Source organism: Acromyrmex echinatior, chromosome 1, assembly GCF_024713525.1.
Source record: "Acromyrmex echinatior isolate Ae372 chromosome 1, ASM2471352v2, whole genome shotgun sequence".
NCBI lineage: Eukaryota > Metazoa > Arthropoda > Insecta > Hymenoptera > Formicidae > Acromyrmex > Acromyrmex echinatior.
Genome location: NC_141852.1, coordinates 17,358,183 through 17,372,299, shown reverse-complemented (window position 1 = coordinate 17,372,299; position 14,117 = coordinate 17,358,183). Strand labels below are relative to the sequence as shown.

The 14,117-nt window shown below is 26.8% G+C and overlaps 1 protein-coding gene across 1 annotated transcript; it reads right to left on the bottom strand.

The window, feature by feature from the left end:
• Positions 1 to 9,131: 9,131 nt before the first annotated feature.
• On the bottom strand, positions 9,132 to 11,856 carry LOC105154684 (ejaculatory bulb-specific protein 3). Its single transcript, XM_011070363.2, has 2 exons — positions 11,590 to 11,856; positions 9,132 to 9,633 (listed from the first exon to the last, which is right to left on the bottom strand). The coding sequence occupies exons 1-2, from the start codon at positions 11,789 to 11,791 to the stop codon at positions 9,458 to 9,460; spliced, it is 378 nt and encodes a 125-aa protein (XP_011068665.1). The 5' UTR covers positions 11,792 to 11,856; the 3' UTR covers positions 9,132 to 9,457.
• Positions 11,857 to 14,117: the final 2,261 nt, after the last annotated feature.

The following is a 14,117-nucleotide window of genomic DNA, read 5'->3' as shown; positions in this document are numbered from 1 at the left end:
TTTCTTTTATACAAATCTTAATAAAATAACCATGTTTGTACTGATACAAAATATTTACAGAAAGTCAAAAAGGAATAAAAAAACCTTTGAGAGCCGATGTTATTCCAATTACGTTTTATTGCATATAATATTTGAAATAGTCGTTTCGATCCTTTTAGTTTGGATCATTTCAATAAATACATTAATGATAAGACTAAAATATATACAATAATTACCGTTAAATATATAAAATTGAGTATTAGATTGTGTACATTTACATATTTGTACATCGTAATTTGAACTGGGAATAATAACTATTTGAATAAGTCAATTCGCATCCATATATCAATGTTCATTAAAATAACAAGTTTATTAAATAATCATTGAATCATTAATGCAAAATTTGATAAATAAGATTAAAATTAAAACTAAATATAATTATTTAAAATTTACACGGCTGTTTGAGTATTGATATATTATGCGATGTTGACAATTCGTTTTTCATGGATCTAATAAAAACATTTGTCACACAATAACACAACTAGACTTTTAATAAAAACTATGAAAGAGGGAGAAGCATAATCTTTTTCGAATTAGAGTGAATTAAAGTAGAATTCTAATAATATGCAGAAGCTTTAGCAATTACGATTAATAGCTATTAAAAGTATACAATTCTATGTACAATTCTATGTTCAATTAGAAGTATACAATTCTATGTTTTTTTTAATATATAACTCATTTTATGTATTATATTTAATGATAGTTGTTCTCAACAATAAATGATAATTTGAAGTTAATTTTTTTAAGTGAAAATTAACTTAATTCAACAATTTTTTATTTACAGCAACCTGAAAAAATTTTTGTAATCTAAATTTTAGGAGCTACATAAATAGACTACATCAATACACCCTTCCAGTAATTTCATTATACTACGACCAGTATTTACAATTTTAATAATTACTCGCACAATATTAATTTCGACATAATATTTTATCCAAACAATAACTATCTGGCAATATACTTATTTGTCGAATTAAATTTGAAAAGAAAATGATTATAATAATTGAGAAAAAGATTTTAGCTATTGTATATTTTAAAATATAAATGTGCTCAAAATATTTATTTCTAAATTATAATGTAGAAATATCGTAATGAAATATTATATATCCGGCAAAGTTAAATTAAAAATTTTAGAGTTAAACTGGGTTTTGTGGTACATATAAATCTTTTAGAAGTGTGTTTATTGATAATTTGAAAATAATCGGATTATCTTTCCTTGTACATATTTAATTTTTCAACGTGCTGCCGAAGCGCTCTCTTCGCAATTATTAATTTTCAATCATTGGATTTATTCTTTGAGTATCATTCTTATACTTTTCCACTTTTCTGTACCTCTTTTTGGTACATTTTTTGCTCTTGCATTTAGTTTGAAAACCTTTATTAAATATCCTTAAAACCGAAGTTATCATCAATTAAGAAAACTGATACTTTATAAATATAATTTTAATGTGATAATTAAATGGTATGATACTTCGTGCTTTATTTTCTGTTATTTCTCGAAATTTATTAGATTGATAATTGGGGGGGATGATTACAATAAACAGCTAGGATGTAAGAGATTATTATATTATTTTTCACAGATATTATTTAAGAAAATAAGTTATTATAAATCATATTATAAGTCACATCATATTCATATCATATTAACCTTCCGCCAGCAGACGTAGTCTCGCGAGAGACTTGCTAATTAGAGTTGTTTACTTTTTTCAACTATAAAGAAATGAATAAATGAATATTTATTTCTGTGCTAAATATGTGTTTTATTTCACCTTCTATCTATTTGAAATAATTTACTACATATTGTTACAAAAAACTGCTTTTCAAACATTTTAAAACAATACCACTCTTGGATCACATTTGACCTTGCGTCCGTCGTGCGTGTGAGTATCACAACATTCGCTGAGGACTAATCGGGAATTATATACATTCATATTAATTATATATTTGGATATAGCACGTATCGGGAGAACCATTATCCATCTATTTTGCCAGCGATTATTGAGTGTCTTTCTTCTTCATATCTTCTACACTCTTTGCAACTGTTAATTGCCATTTATCGAGATCATTCTTCTTGTATCAATCAATAACTGAGGAGAATATTTCTTTTTGTTTTTCAGTACACTTCTTGCATTTAGTGTGATAAGCTTCGCTGAACATGCCTAAAATCAAAAAGATATTTTTTGAAATTTATTTATTCTAGTAATTGATTTCGCTCCTGTTTAAAAAGTTTATTAAGAAATACGATACGATTATCTAAATACGATAGAGAATTAATATAAAAGAAATCTTAAAAATTTTATTTTTTAAAGTCTTATTATTCAATATATACTGGATTTATCGCAAGGAGGATATCGCAAGACTTCTCCCATCCACAGATAAATGGGATCTAGACGAACACGAAAATCCTATACTATTTAGCGATATTTGCAATAATGATAGACATATTAATTTTTGTAATGGTATTAATAAAAGCATACCGAGAAAAGCATTCCAGCCGCTCGAGGTAACCCGACTCAGTTTATCAAGCATTGGCTGCCAGCAGCGCGTTGAAAGGTAAGAGAGTAAGTACGCCATTCTCGGATCATACATCGAGCAACTGGAGTATTTCTCTCGGTGTGCTCTCATTAGTATAATTACAAAAATTAATGTTTCCATTATTATTGCTCTATTAGTATCTCTAAACAATATGATACTTTTGTGTTCATCTCGATCCCATTTTGATCTCCTTATGAGCAGTGGAAGAAGTCTCGCGGTACCTGCGTATTGTTAACAAGTAAAGTTGAAAAGATATCTTTAAAAACTGATGTTTATTTCAAGAATATGATACACAAAAAATAGATCAAAAGTTAATTTTGTCCTATATTCTGACAAATCAATAAGCTATTAAAAAATAATCAATATAGGAAAACGATAAAAACATCTAGTTGAATGAATTTCTCGCAAATCTTTCTATTTCTGCTGTATTATTTTTATACAATAAAAATCGAATTTATCTTATCAAATATTCAACAATTTTAAATACATTATTATTAACTTTTACAAAACTCTTTATAATTCTTAAAAATTATCCCTACAGTACTAAATATTACAATAATATTGTAGCAATATTTGAATTGTACACAATAAAATTGATTTAATGAAAATTGCAGTAATTGAAATTTTAATATTTTATTGGAAATATTCAACATTATTATAATTTTAATACATTCTATAAAAAATATTGTAATATATTTCTAAAATATTATTCAACAAATACGCGACTCCGTCATGAGATAAATGCATTTCTCATAAGAAGAAAATGTCCAGAAATTTTTTAAAAAGGCATATGCAAATCGAATTGTTGGAGATGCATGTCTTTTGGAGATTTCCAGCTCTTTTGGGTGTGCTTTCTAAAATGTTTTTTGATCAAAACTTTATTTTAGAATATGTCAAGCAATATATGTCAAACAATAATATTTTAGCAATTAATGAAATTGGATTAATTATTGAACTATTGCATGATGTTGCATCAATATATCTGTAATATTTCTTTAAATATTGCAAAGATTATAATATCGCAAAATATTGCAGCAATATTTTATTTTAGTGAATATACGAATATTGCTACAGTATTGTATATATTTTACGAAATTGTAATCTTTAATAGTAATAATACTGCAATATTGCTATGTAATATTTCATGCTGTAGAGATACATATATTACAATTGTAATATGTGTAATAAGTTAATTTAAAATTTTTTTAAATATAAGGAAGTAAACAGGAAATCTATTTTTGGTATTTGTTACTTCTTGCTTAGTTTATTATAAGAATTTCTTATTTGACATTGTAAATTTAATAATAATTTAATAATAATAAAAACCTCTATGTTATCATTAAAGCACCTCTAGGTGATATAGCCAACGGTACACAAACTTTGTACATATTCGCTAAATATTGATTTACATTCAATATAGATAATTATGTATATCATGTATATGTATGATATTTGCTCATGTTGACATACGTTGGCCATATTGTCTATAGACACTTTTACAGAAAAATCAATATTGTGTAGATTAAAGAATTCATCACAAAATTATATAGATAAAGTCTGTTTTTGTGGCTGAACTAATGTACATTTTTGAAGTAAAATAGGTACAAGTTTTGATATTTGTTGAAAGTGAGAAAAAGAGTGCAGTCTAGTGCAGGAACAGAAAATGGACCAATACATTACTTGTTAGGGCCTTCTGTACTGGTGCCTGGCACGGTGCTATTTCCATGAAGCAATCGTAATATGAGTCTCGTGCAGTCTTATTATTGAGAATAATATGATAGTCAATATTATCAGAATAGTGCTCTTCTTTTCTGCAAGAATGCACATCAGTACAAGTATATTTACAATGATTGATGCAAGATGATATAATCGAGCCATTGTTTGCACAGCTGTGTCACTTGAGAGACTAAAATGCCAGTTCAACGTTTTATATTTATATGTTTTACTTAATCAAAAAAGTTGCGACGCAATAAGCGTGCAAAATTTTTATTTTATGTTTTAAGATACAAAGAATACATTAAATTTTTTTGATACAATGTATGCTATATGTATGACAGTCATATGTTATACGTATATATTTCAAAAATATGAGATGTTTATAACTTCGTGTTTCTAATGATTTAGTTAATTTAAAATAATTTTTTTATAGCAAAAATATCAATGAAGTTTGAATTATGGACGATAGAAAAAGTAATGTAAAAAGTCATATTACAATATTTCTCTTTACACGCATTCTATTTATTTATTACTGCAAATATGTATATAGATGCTTTCTAGCAAAGACACAGTCAAACACAGTGAATCATTACATTCTTGTTGTTTGCTACGTTAAACAAAGAAACAATTCACTGTGTCTGACTGTGTCCTTGTTAAAAAGCACTCATCAATTATCAGTATTAATGGGAGCTTTCCAGCTACGATACAAATTGTGACATGATGTTAGAGTCTAAGCACAAGAATTGTCGTAACACTTACTTAGACTTAAATTGTAGACATAAGTAAGCTTTTACGTATGACATGTAACTTATTGCCGTGTCTCCAAGAGACGGTAATAAATCTTACGTCATACGCCAAAGCTTATGCATTACGTCTATAAACTGTAATGTTTATAAGACGTCTTTGAGACGCACACACACACGCACGCACGCACGCACATTCTATAATGCCATTCTTCTATAAATTATATAGATTATCTATAGATTATATTGACTGAATTCCAATATACACTGACAGTATTGAAAATTTTTAAATATACATAAAGTAAACTATAGATTTTCGAAAATTTACAGGTCACGTTACGAATACTATAGATTTTCAGTGCTGACAATGTATATCAGAATATGGCCATTGTTCATTTAATATTTATAAGAAATTCTACACATATACGATTTAGATAGTTCGGCGTTCCGCCGGAATTGCCGGAAGCAGAAAATAGTCGAAAGAATCAAATAAGTAACTAAAGCACGACATCCGCAATACGGAAAGCTCCATGTATTTTAAGTGCGATATGCTATAAATGCGTCATATCGCTAATTCGATTTTACGAATTATTTTATAAAAATGCCTTATCTTTGTTCTCAAATATGTCTTAAAAAGATGATATGAAAGATGATTTAAACGGATATCTGAACGACACCTTAAAAAAGATTGTCTTTAAAACTTGATTAAAAGTCGTCCTAAAGACGTTTTCTGAAAAAGTCTTATAGATGTCTCTTTTAAGTCATCTTAGATTACTTTGATATTTCTATCTCCTCTGTATTCTGTATTGTGGTTTCGTCGTATAATCGCTTGGATTTTGATTGAATCAGACGATGTGATTAGATGGCCAGCGTAACATTTTGACAGTGTGCGCAGGGTTTTTTTTTTTTTAAAAAAAAGAATTCCATATGTTTTAGGAGCGATTGATTATATCCACATCCGTATACAGAAATCTTTGGCATAAATGAGATACCATACTGTAATCGCAAAAAATTTGTTTCCATTCACTTACAAGCTGTCGTCGACTCTATGCGATTTACAAACGTAAATTTCGATGAACCTGAATGCTTGCATGATGCATGTATTGAGAAGGTCATCTTTATATAAAATAGTGAATGAAGATAAAGAAATACTATCTGCTAATGATATGTTTGTATTTGATGATTCCGCGTATCCGTCATTATCATGGCATATTCGACCATTTCGGGACCATGGCCACACCTCAGCAGAGTTTAATTTTTTTCATTCGTCTACTCGGATGATAGTCGAAAGAATATATCAAAAAAATAATTTCGTTGGATAAAATTCTTTTTAGAGTACAACAAAAATAGAATTACTAATATAGTAATATCAGTATGTATTTTGCACAATCTTTGTATAAATGAAAATGATGATTTTCAAGTAAGTGAAGAAAATGATGATCATGTAATTATAGATAAAAATATCATTGATCGTGAAAATATCAATGATATTCGGATAGAAAAAAATTATTTTTTGAAGTGTAAAGTAATAACATATGTGCGTATAATACTTACGATCTCCGGAGAGACATTGAATTACATTGATTACAACAATTGAAATTTATTACTACATAAGTCGCATTATAAAAAAATTGTACATATTTCATGTTTTATTAAATGAGTTTTATTGAGTAATGATCAACTTTTTATTATATATTTCAATACACAACAAATCTTATTTAATTCTAATATAATATTGATGGGTTCAACATATGCGATTTTTTACATTGCTGTAACTTTTTTATAATATAATTTGAAGACTCGGATTAAGGCTAAAAAAAAATTTTCCATAGATAAAAACTGTCCATAGATATGATAAGCCTGCAAAGAATATTTTTGCGTTATTTTCGATGTGAGAATGCACAAAAATTCAAAAAGGGTACTTGAAACCTACATGTGATTAGTAAGTTTTCGGGGTTCTAGATACCTCTTTATTTTTTATTAAATATACGTTTATTGAGTTTCGTATAGTATAAAAGTAAGTACACGAAAATATAGAACTAAAAAGAATTATATTTTAATATAATAGTAGAAATTTGATCATTTCTATCAGTCTTTGGAAATCACTCGACCGGGACGGATTTATTGCTTTAGAATGCGAGTATTGCATCATTCTCTAAACTAAATCCTAAACTTAATTATACATACTATAACGATATTTATACATGTATAATCTTTTATCTACTTATATTATTACTCTTTTATATTGTTCAAATAATAAAATTTTATTTATTTATTGTAAACTTGAAATATATAAATTCTTCAAAAATGTCGATTTTCGATAGTTCAAATAATTATACTTTTTTGGATAATTTATATCATACTATTTTTTTTTGTTAGTCCAAATGGTCAACTAATAAAATCCTACGGGTTTTTGCTTAAAAATTAAATTTAAAAAATTGAGAACTTTTTATCCAAAGTTGTCATTTTTTGCGAATGTTTCCAATAAAATTTCTTGGAAGCATTGTAATTAATTGAAAATAAAATATTATTTACTTGATTCATATTTATCTTGCTTCTACTTACTTGATTCTATCTTTATCTGTCTTTGGAGCATAAATTTCACACGTTTTGAGCTAAAAAATACATAGGTATAATCCAGAGACATGGCATGACAAAGTTGCAGAGTTTCACAAACCTTAATGTTAGCAGAAAGGTAACGAAAAATAACAGTTAATCATTTACTTATAATACAATCTTAACTTATTTAATGTCTATAATCTAGCTATTAAACGCTAGTAACGTATGTACTGTATATTACAGTTAGTAACAGTTTCAAACTTTGTATTACTTTTGGTTGCAGTCATTTTATCACATTAGATTGAACATGTGTTTATTCTATGAAAATTCCTGCGTACTCTACATTAACGATTATCTATTACAAAGGTTTTCTAAAATAGAAACAAAACTTACGTGAAATAAAAATATATAATTGATAAACGTTTTCAGACTTCAGTACTTTCGTTACAATCTTCATCGTAAGCATCTGAATCACTTACAGAGCTGACAGATAGAACAACAGATTGTTCTATATTCTCTTTATTATTTAAAAGCCTGCGTAATAATTTACATTTTTTTTTCTCAAGCAACAGATTTTCATGTTTGAATGAAATTTGGAAAGGGCCGAAATTGACCCTTATTGATTCTTTTCATTGATATATATGCACTGTTCAAAAGAATTATTAGAAAAATTTTAAACAAAAATTGGCTTTGATTGACGACAACTCCATGAAAAATCTTCGTAGGATAATAAACTTTTTTTTTAAATTGAAACGTAAAGTCTCTACTTTAAGATATTTTGACGATTTTAAGTTTACTGCATCCCTACCAATATACCTCTCAAAATATGAAGATATGTTTATCATATTAAAAAGTTTAATGGAAAACACGAGCTTTCTAAAATATTTTTGGGGAATGCTGTTGCAGCAGTAAATATAATAAAGTTCGAACCTTCCCCTTTAATTAAAAAAAAAATGCAAGTTGCTGCAATTTTTTTTCGTAAAGTGTACATGACATTACTATTATCATTTATTACTGTATATGTATTACTGTATACTCTTTACTTTTTATTATAAGAAAATTTATTGAAATGATATTTATGTTCAATTTCAAAGAAATTGAACATAATTTCTACAGAAATTGTCAGGATATTATGTTTTGTTTTTAAGATTTCAGGATTGTGATTTTTCGAGACGTAGTTTTCAATTTTCAGGATTATAATTTTTCGGACTTTGCACATCTTAATTTTTAAGGATGTAATGTAAATAAAAAACATAATATAAACAATATAAGCGTTTTGTATCTTAGCTATTAAATACTACTACATGATGATTCATTTTTTAATTAGTCGAGATTGGAAAAAGTAATATTGTTTTCTTCTAAAAATTTTCGTCTAAAAATTTTAAGTTGGAAATGGCTATAAACATGACTTTGCATATTTATAATTTCAATTTCTAACAAACACAAATTTAGGCACCTGTACGTGAAACTTTCACGATGAAAGACTGACAACTATATAATTATATAAATAATTTTACAGTAAATGTTGTTTACGATATCTTATTTTTTTAAATTCTTCTTTATTCTATAGAATTAATTGTAATATAATACCATTTATTTATTTATAATATGTTTCTATTAAAATAATATCTGCAAATGTATGTGTGTGTGCATACTGTGCATGTTAGTTAAAATAATTTATATAAAATGGTTCTTTAATCCCATTAGACAATGTCTTTTGTCTGTATTATTTAAATTATCAGATTGTGTGTGTGTGTGTGTGTGTGTGTGTGTGTATGTGTATGTGTGTAAATTATACTACGTGCTATTATATTATATTTTAATTAACTGGAAAAATTCTAATATAGTATGTATTGGAAGATTTATTATCCATCTGTGTTGCTAGCAGCTTTTTTCTTCATTTTCTCTACAGTCTTCGCAACTATTAATTTCCATTTCTCGGGTTCATTCGTTACGAACCAGTTGGTTACCATGTCCATATTTTCTATTTGTTTTTTAGTACATTTTCTGCATTTAGTTTGGAAAGCTTCGGTGTACAATTCTGCAATTAAAAATACATATTTATATTTATTTATTTTTGAAATTGATTTTATCTCAATTTATAAATGTACAGAATTTAAATACTGAGGATGCACAGATATCCGGTACCCGGTATTTTTTTACTATCCGGTTAAAAAGCTAGATATCATTAATATTTGGTAATATATCTAGCTGAAATTTTATATTGAAAGTTTATTAATACAGAATTTTATTCTTTTCAGTTGAACTTCTTGCACAGTTTATCTTTCCGTTTTTTCTTTTTACGTTGGAAAGATAAAGAAAATTATTGCTATTTTTTGCATATTTTTTTTGGAAACCTCGTTCCAGATATTCAAATATCCATGGAATTCGGTATTTGGTCGGATAATTTGTTCTACTGGATTGGATATCAAATATCCGATCGGATATCGAATATCCGATTGGATATTGAATATCCAAAAAAAATGTCACCAAAAATCCGATATTCAATATCTGATAATTTTACAATTCGTTGCATCCCTATTAAATAGAAAATTAAAATATTACATATATTTAAAAAATCGATATTCTTGTTCAAGAATATAACTTATAAAAAAACAAGATAAAAAATCAATTATTCCGCATGTCTCTATAAAACCAATCATTCATTTAAAAATTAACTTAAAACATTTAATTGTCAAATGCAATTCTCGCACGCAGAGTTTTTCTGCTGTATTATTGATATATAATACTTTTGAGACTTTCACGATGTTTTCTTCAGAGGTGCCAAAGAGCTTTCGAGTTATCGCCCCGTCTTTATCAATGCACTCCTCGTTCTGATGAAGTAAATAAGTTCGCGAAACGTTGCTATTAGCAATGGATCACGACATGGTAATAATCCGTAAACTCTTTGACGCCTCTGTTGTGTTATTTTTATACAATAAATAAATTAATTAGAAGTAAGTTTGTCTTATCAAATATTGGAAATGTATATATCATTCTCTCAACTTTTTGTTGAACATTTTTCAATTCTGAAAAATTGTACATATAATTGACACGGACAGATTGTCTAATGATTATTATCAATAATAAAGTAAAATCGTTGCTCTTTTATAATAATGATTTTGAATAAAGTAAATGTGTTTTTGAATGAATCAGTGTGAGTTACAAATTTAAATTTAGTTTAATTTCTGATTTGATAAGAATATAACTATTCATATATATTATAATTTTTATGTAGAACTTAATGATTATACCCACTTAATGATTATAGACAACACGCGACATCCATTGAACGTCCAATGGACGTTGTATGTTGTTTGGATACAGCTATCAAGATAAGATATTCACAATGTTCGAATTGTGCAATTGCTTAACGTTTATTGTGTGTTTGTTATCTATGTGGTTATTATCTTTCACTTAATTTGATAATTCACTAAAGATGATCTGAATTAAGCTGAAATGTTCGTATTAAGTATTGATTTCAAGAAGATCTAGGTATATGTAACACAAAATTATATTATATTATATTACATACGTTAATTGCCATTCTTCATTCACAATAAACCATTAATCATAAATCAGAAGTTAGAAGCTGAAAATTGATTATAGTCGTCAATTTTTAGTTTCTGACTTCTGATTTATGACTAATGGTTATTATACAAGACTCATTATAGACTTCATTACTATTAATGATTTGCATTGTGCTTTCAGTTTGCAGTTATTATATCACATTAACATGTAATTGAGCAACTCAAAATTTTATTAAAGTTTTTATTAAAGTTTTAAAGCACATAAAGAATTTTATTTTGTTATTTGTTTTCTCTCCTGATGCTTAATTTGTCAGAAGAATCTCTTATTTAAAATCGTAAATCATTTGTAAACTATAAATACGACGTTACTGTTAAGGAAATTTTCGAATTTTCGAATTTGTTTTAATCAAAGAATCCGTCATAAAAGAAAATAGAAATAAAATTTGGTAATTGTATAGATATGTTACCTGTTATAGTCTCTTGTTCTGGTGACTTGCACGGTGCTGTTTCCATAAAGCAATTATAATATTCTTCTCGTAACTCCTTGTTTTGAAGAATAGATTGTATATCAATGTAATCATATTGATCAGAATAGAGCTCTTCTTCTGCAAGAATGCACATTAATACGTACATAGCACTGATCAATACAATACGACTTAATTGAGTCATTGGTACCAGTTATGATGCTTGAGATATGTACTAGTTCATGAGAGAGGATTGCATTTCATTTTATATAAATCTTACTTAATAAAAAACGAATTATATAACATAAAATATATGCAAAATATGTGTTATTAAACATGATGATATAAGTAAACTAGTTTTACTAGAATATTTAATATTGAAGAAACGTTAATTACATGTTAATTGTTAAGTACAAGGTTTCTTTTTTTTTGTGCTTGTATGTTTTTGTGTGTGTATGTGTGTGTGTGTGTGTTGTAACTAATAATTCTACTAATAAATCTTATTAAGTTAGAGAAAAAATGGCTAATATGAGTCAAAGACGCAGATGGTATAACGCAATAAATAAAATGTGCAAAAATTAAAACATAAAATAAATACTTTAATTAATGTTTCGGTTCTTCATTTGAACTATCTTTAGAATATTCAAAAAATAAATTATCAAAAAATAAAGATAAAGGTGACGGAACATCCAAGCATAAATTAAATATCTATAAATATGATACCATGTTTATCTTATCTTTTACTTTTAAAAATTTTTCTTTTTAAGTGTAAATTATTATTTTTTTATTATTATCTCATAGAATTAACTTAACAAGTCTATTTTTATTATATTATATATTTTTATTAATTGTAGATCTCAGGATGATTTTAGTTCCACAACTCAGATTCTTTGCAAATTATGATATTTTATCATACTTTATTAAGAAAAGTTTCTTTATATTATAGTAATATGCTATAATATCATGCTTGAGATTTGGACTTTTTGATTAATATTTCAAATTTTTACATTTCCTTAGCCGAGAAGTTCTCACTCTTGAGATTGTCTTTCGATAATACAATCTCCTCCTTTTCAATTTATGCTAGGATGTTCCGTCATCTTTATCTTTGAATTCTGAAGATAATTCAAATAAAGAACATTAATTGAATGTTATTTATATTATGTTTCAATTTTTGCATATTCATGCATTTTTATTGCGCTATACCATCTGTGATTTCTTGACTCGTATTAGCTATTTTTTTCTTTAATTTTATGAATTTTTGCGAATCCGAATTAAGATTATAACAATAAATAGAAAATTAAAGGGCGAATAAGAGTCAACTTGTTAAAATTCTTTAATAAAATTACGAAAGAAACGAATATATTAAATACATTTTAATTTTATACAGTAAATAGAAATTGATTGTCTATAATTCTTCAAAAGATTAATAATGTATGCAATAAACAACTAAGAAGCATATAGCCAAACGCAAGTTATTCGTAGCGAAATCATATATTTAAAATCAGTTTGTTAACAATTAAAATTCATAAACGTTTCGGTCGATATTCGGCCTTCTTTAGTATGATATAATGTACAATAATAAATTATGTCGGGTCGATTAAAAATTAAAAGAAGTTAAATATAAATTTAACTTAGTCATGATTTCGATGATAATTTAAGATACAATGTTGAATGTATAAAACAGATTGTGTGTTCTTATTACATAAATGATTATTTTATTATTCTTAAAGTATTAGTCTGCTCTTTTCATTGCTAGTCTTTGTGTAGTCACAGAATTTTCTAGTTCTAATTTAAATTTAAAGAATTAACATGTTGTATAAAATCTTTTGCAATATTATATTAACAATTAATTAACATACCTGTGAGTATGCAACAGGAATTACAATTTTTCAATGTGCGACAATTTTTCAGATTTTTTTAATGTAAAAGATGGAAGATTCTTTCTTATTAGTTACTTATTTAATCGAACTTATATTGTCTGTGTTCTATTCTTATCCTCCTATATTTATATTAGATAGGAAAAATGAGAAGTTTGTTCTGTTTATCTTTTTTTTTATAAAACCCTAAACCCAATGCAAGGCAACAGCAATAAAAATAGCAATAAGAATGTTATAGAAATAAGCGATATATAATTGTTATTGCACAATGCCACAAAAGAAGTAAAAAATGCCAACCAATCTGATTTCATATATAGACTATAGTGTATTCTTCTATCCGCTTCATGATTATAGCACATATAAACAGAATGAAAAATCTGAAATCGCTGATTGGTTGAGCTATAAGGCGATAAACACAGAATTCTAACTCGTCGGAAATTTATCGCTTATTCCGTGTTCTTATGTACATTGACATATGTATTCCCGTATGTTGGATTCCTCTATTCCTATCGCTATCTTTATTGCTATCGCTATTTCTATCGCTATCGCTGTTGCCTCGCATTGTGTTCAGGGCTTTAAGATCACACCATTCCAGACTTTTATAACTAGACTGTTGACTAGGCTGTGTTCCAAAATTTACTGTATTGAAAATCT

Bases quoted from the DNA above. Each gene is read 5' to 3' on its own strand.
- LOC105154684 (XM_011070363.2), bottom strand. From the start codon at position 11,791: ATGACTCAATTAAGTCGTATTGTATTGATCAGTGCTATGTACGTATTA. The intron at 9,634-11,589 runs GTAACATATCTA...TTTTAATTGCAG, and splicing joins AGAACAAGAGACTATAACAG to AATTGTACACCGAAGCTTTC.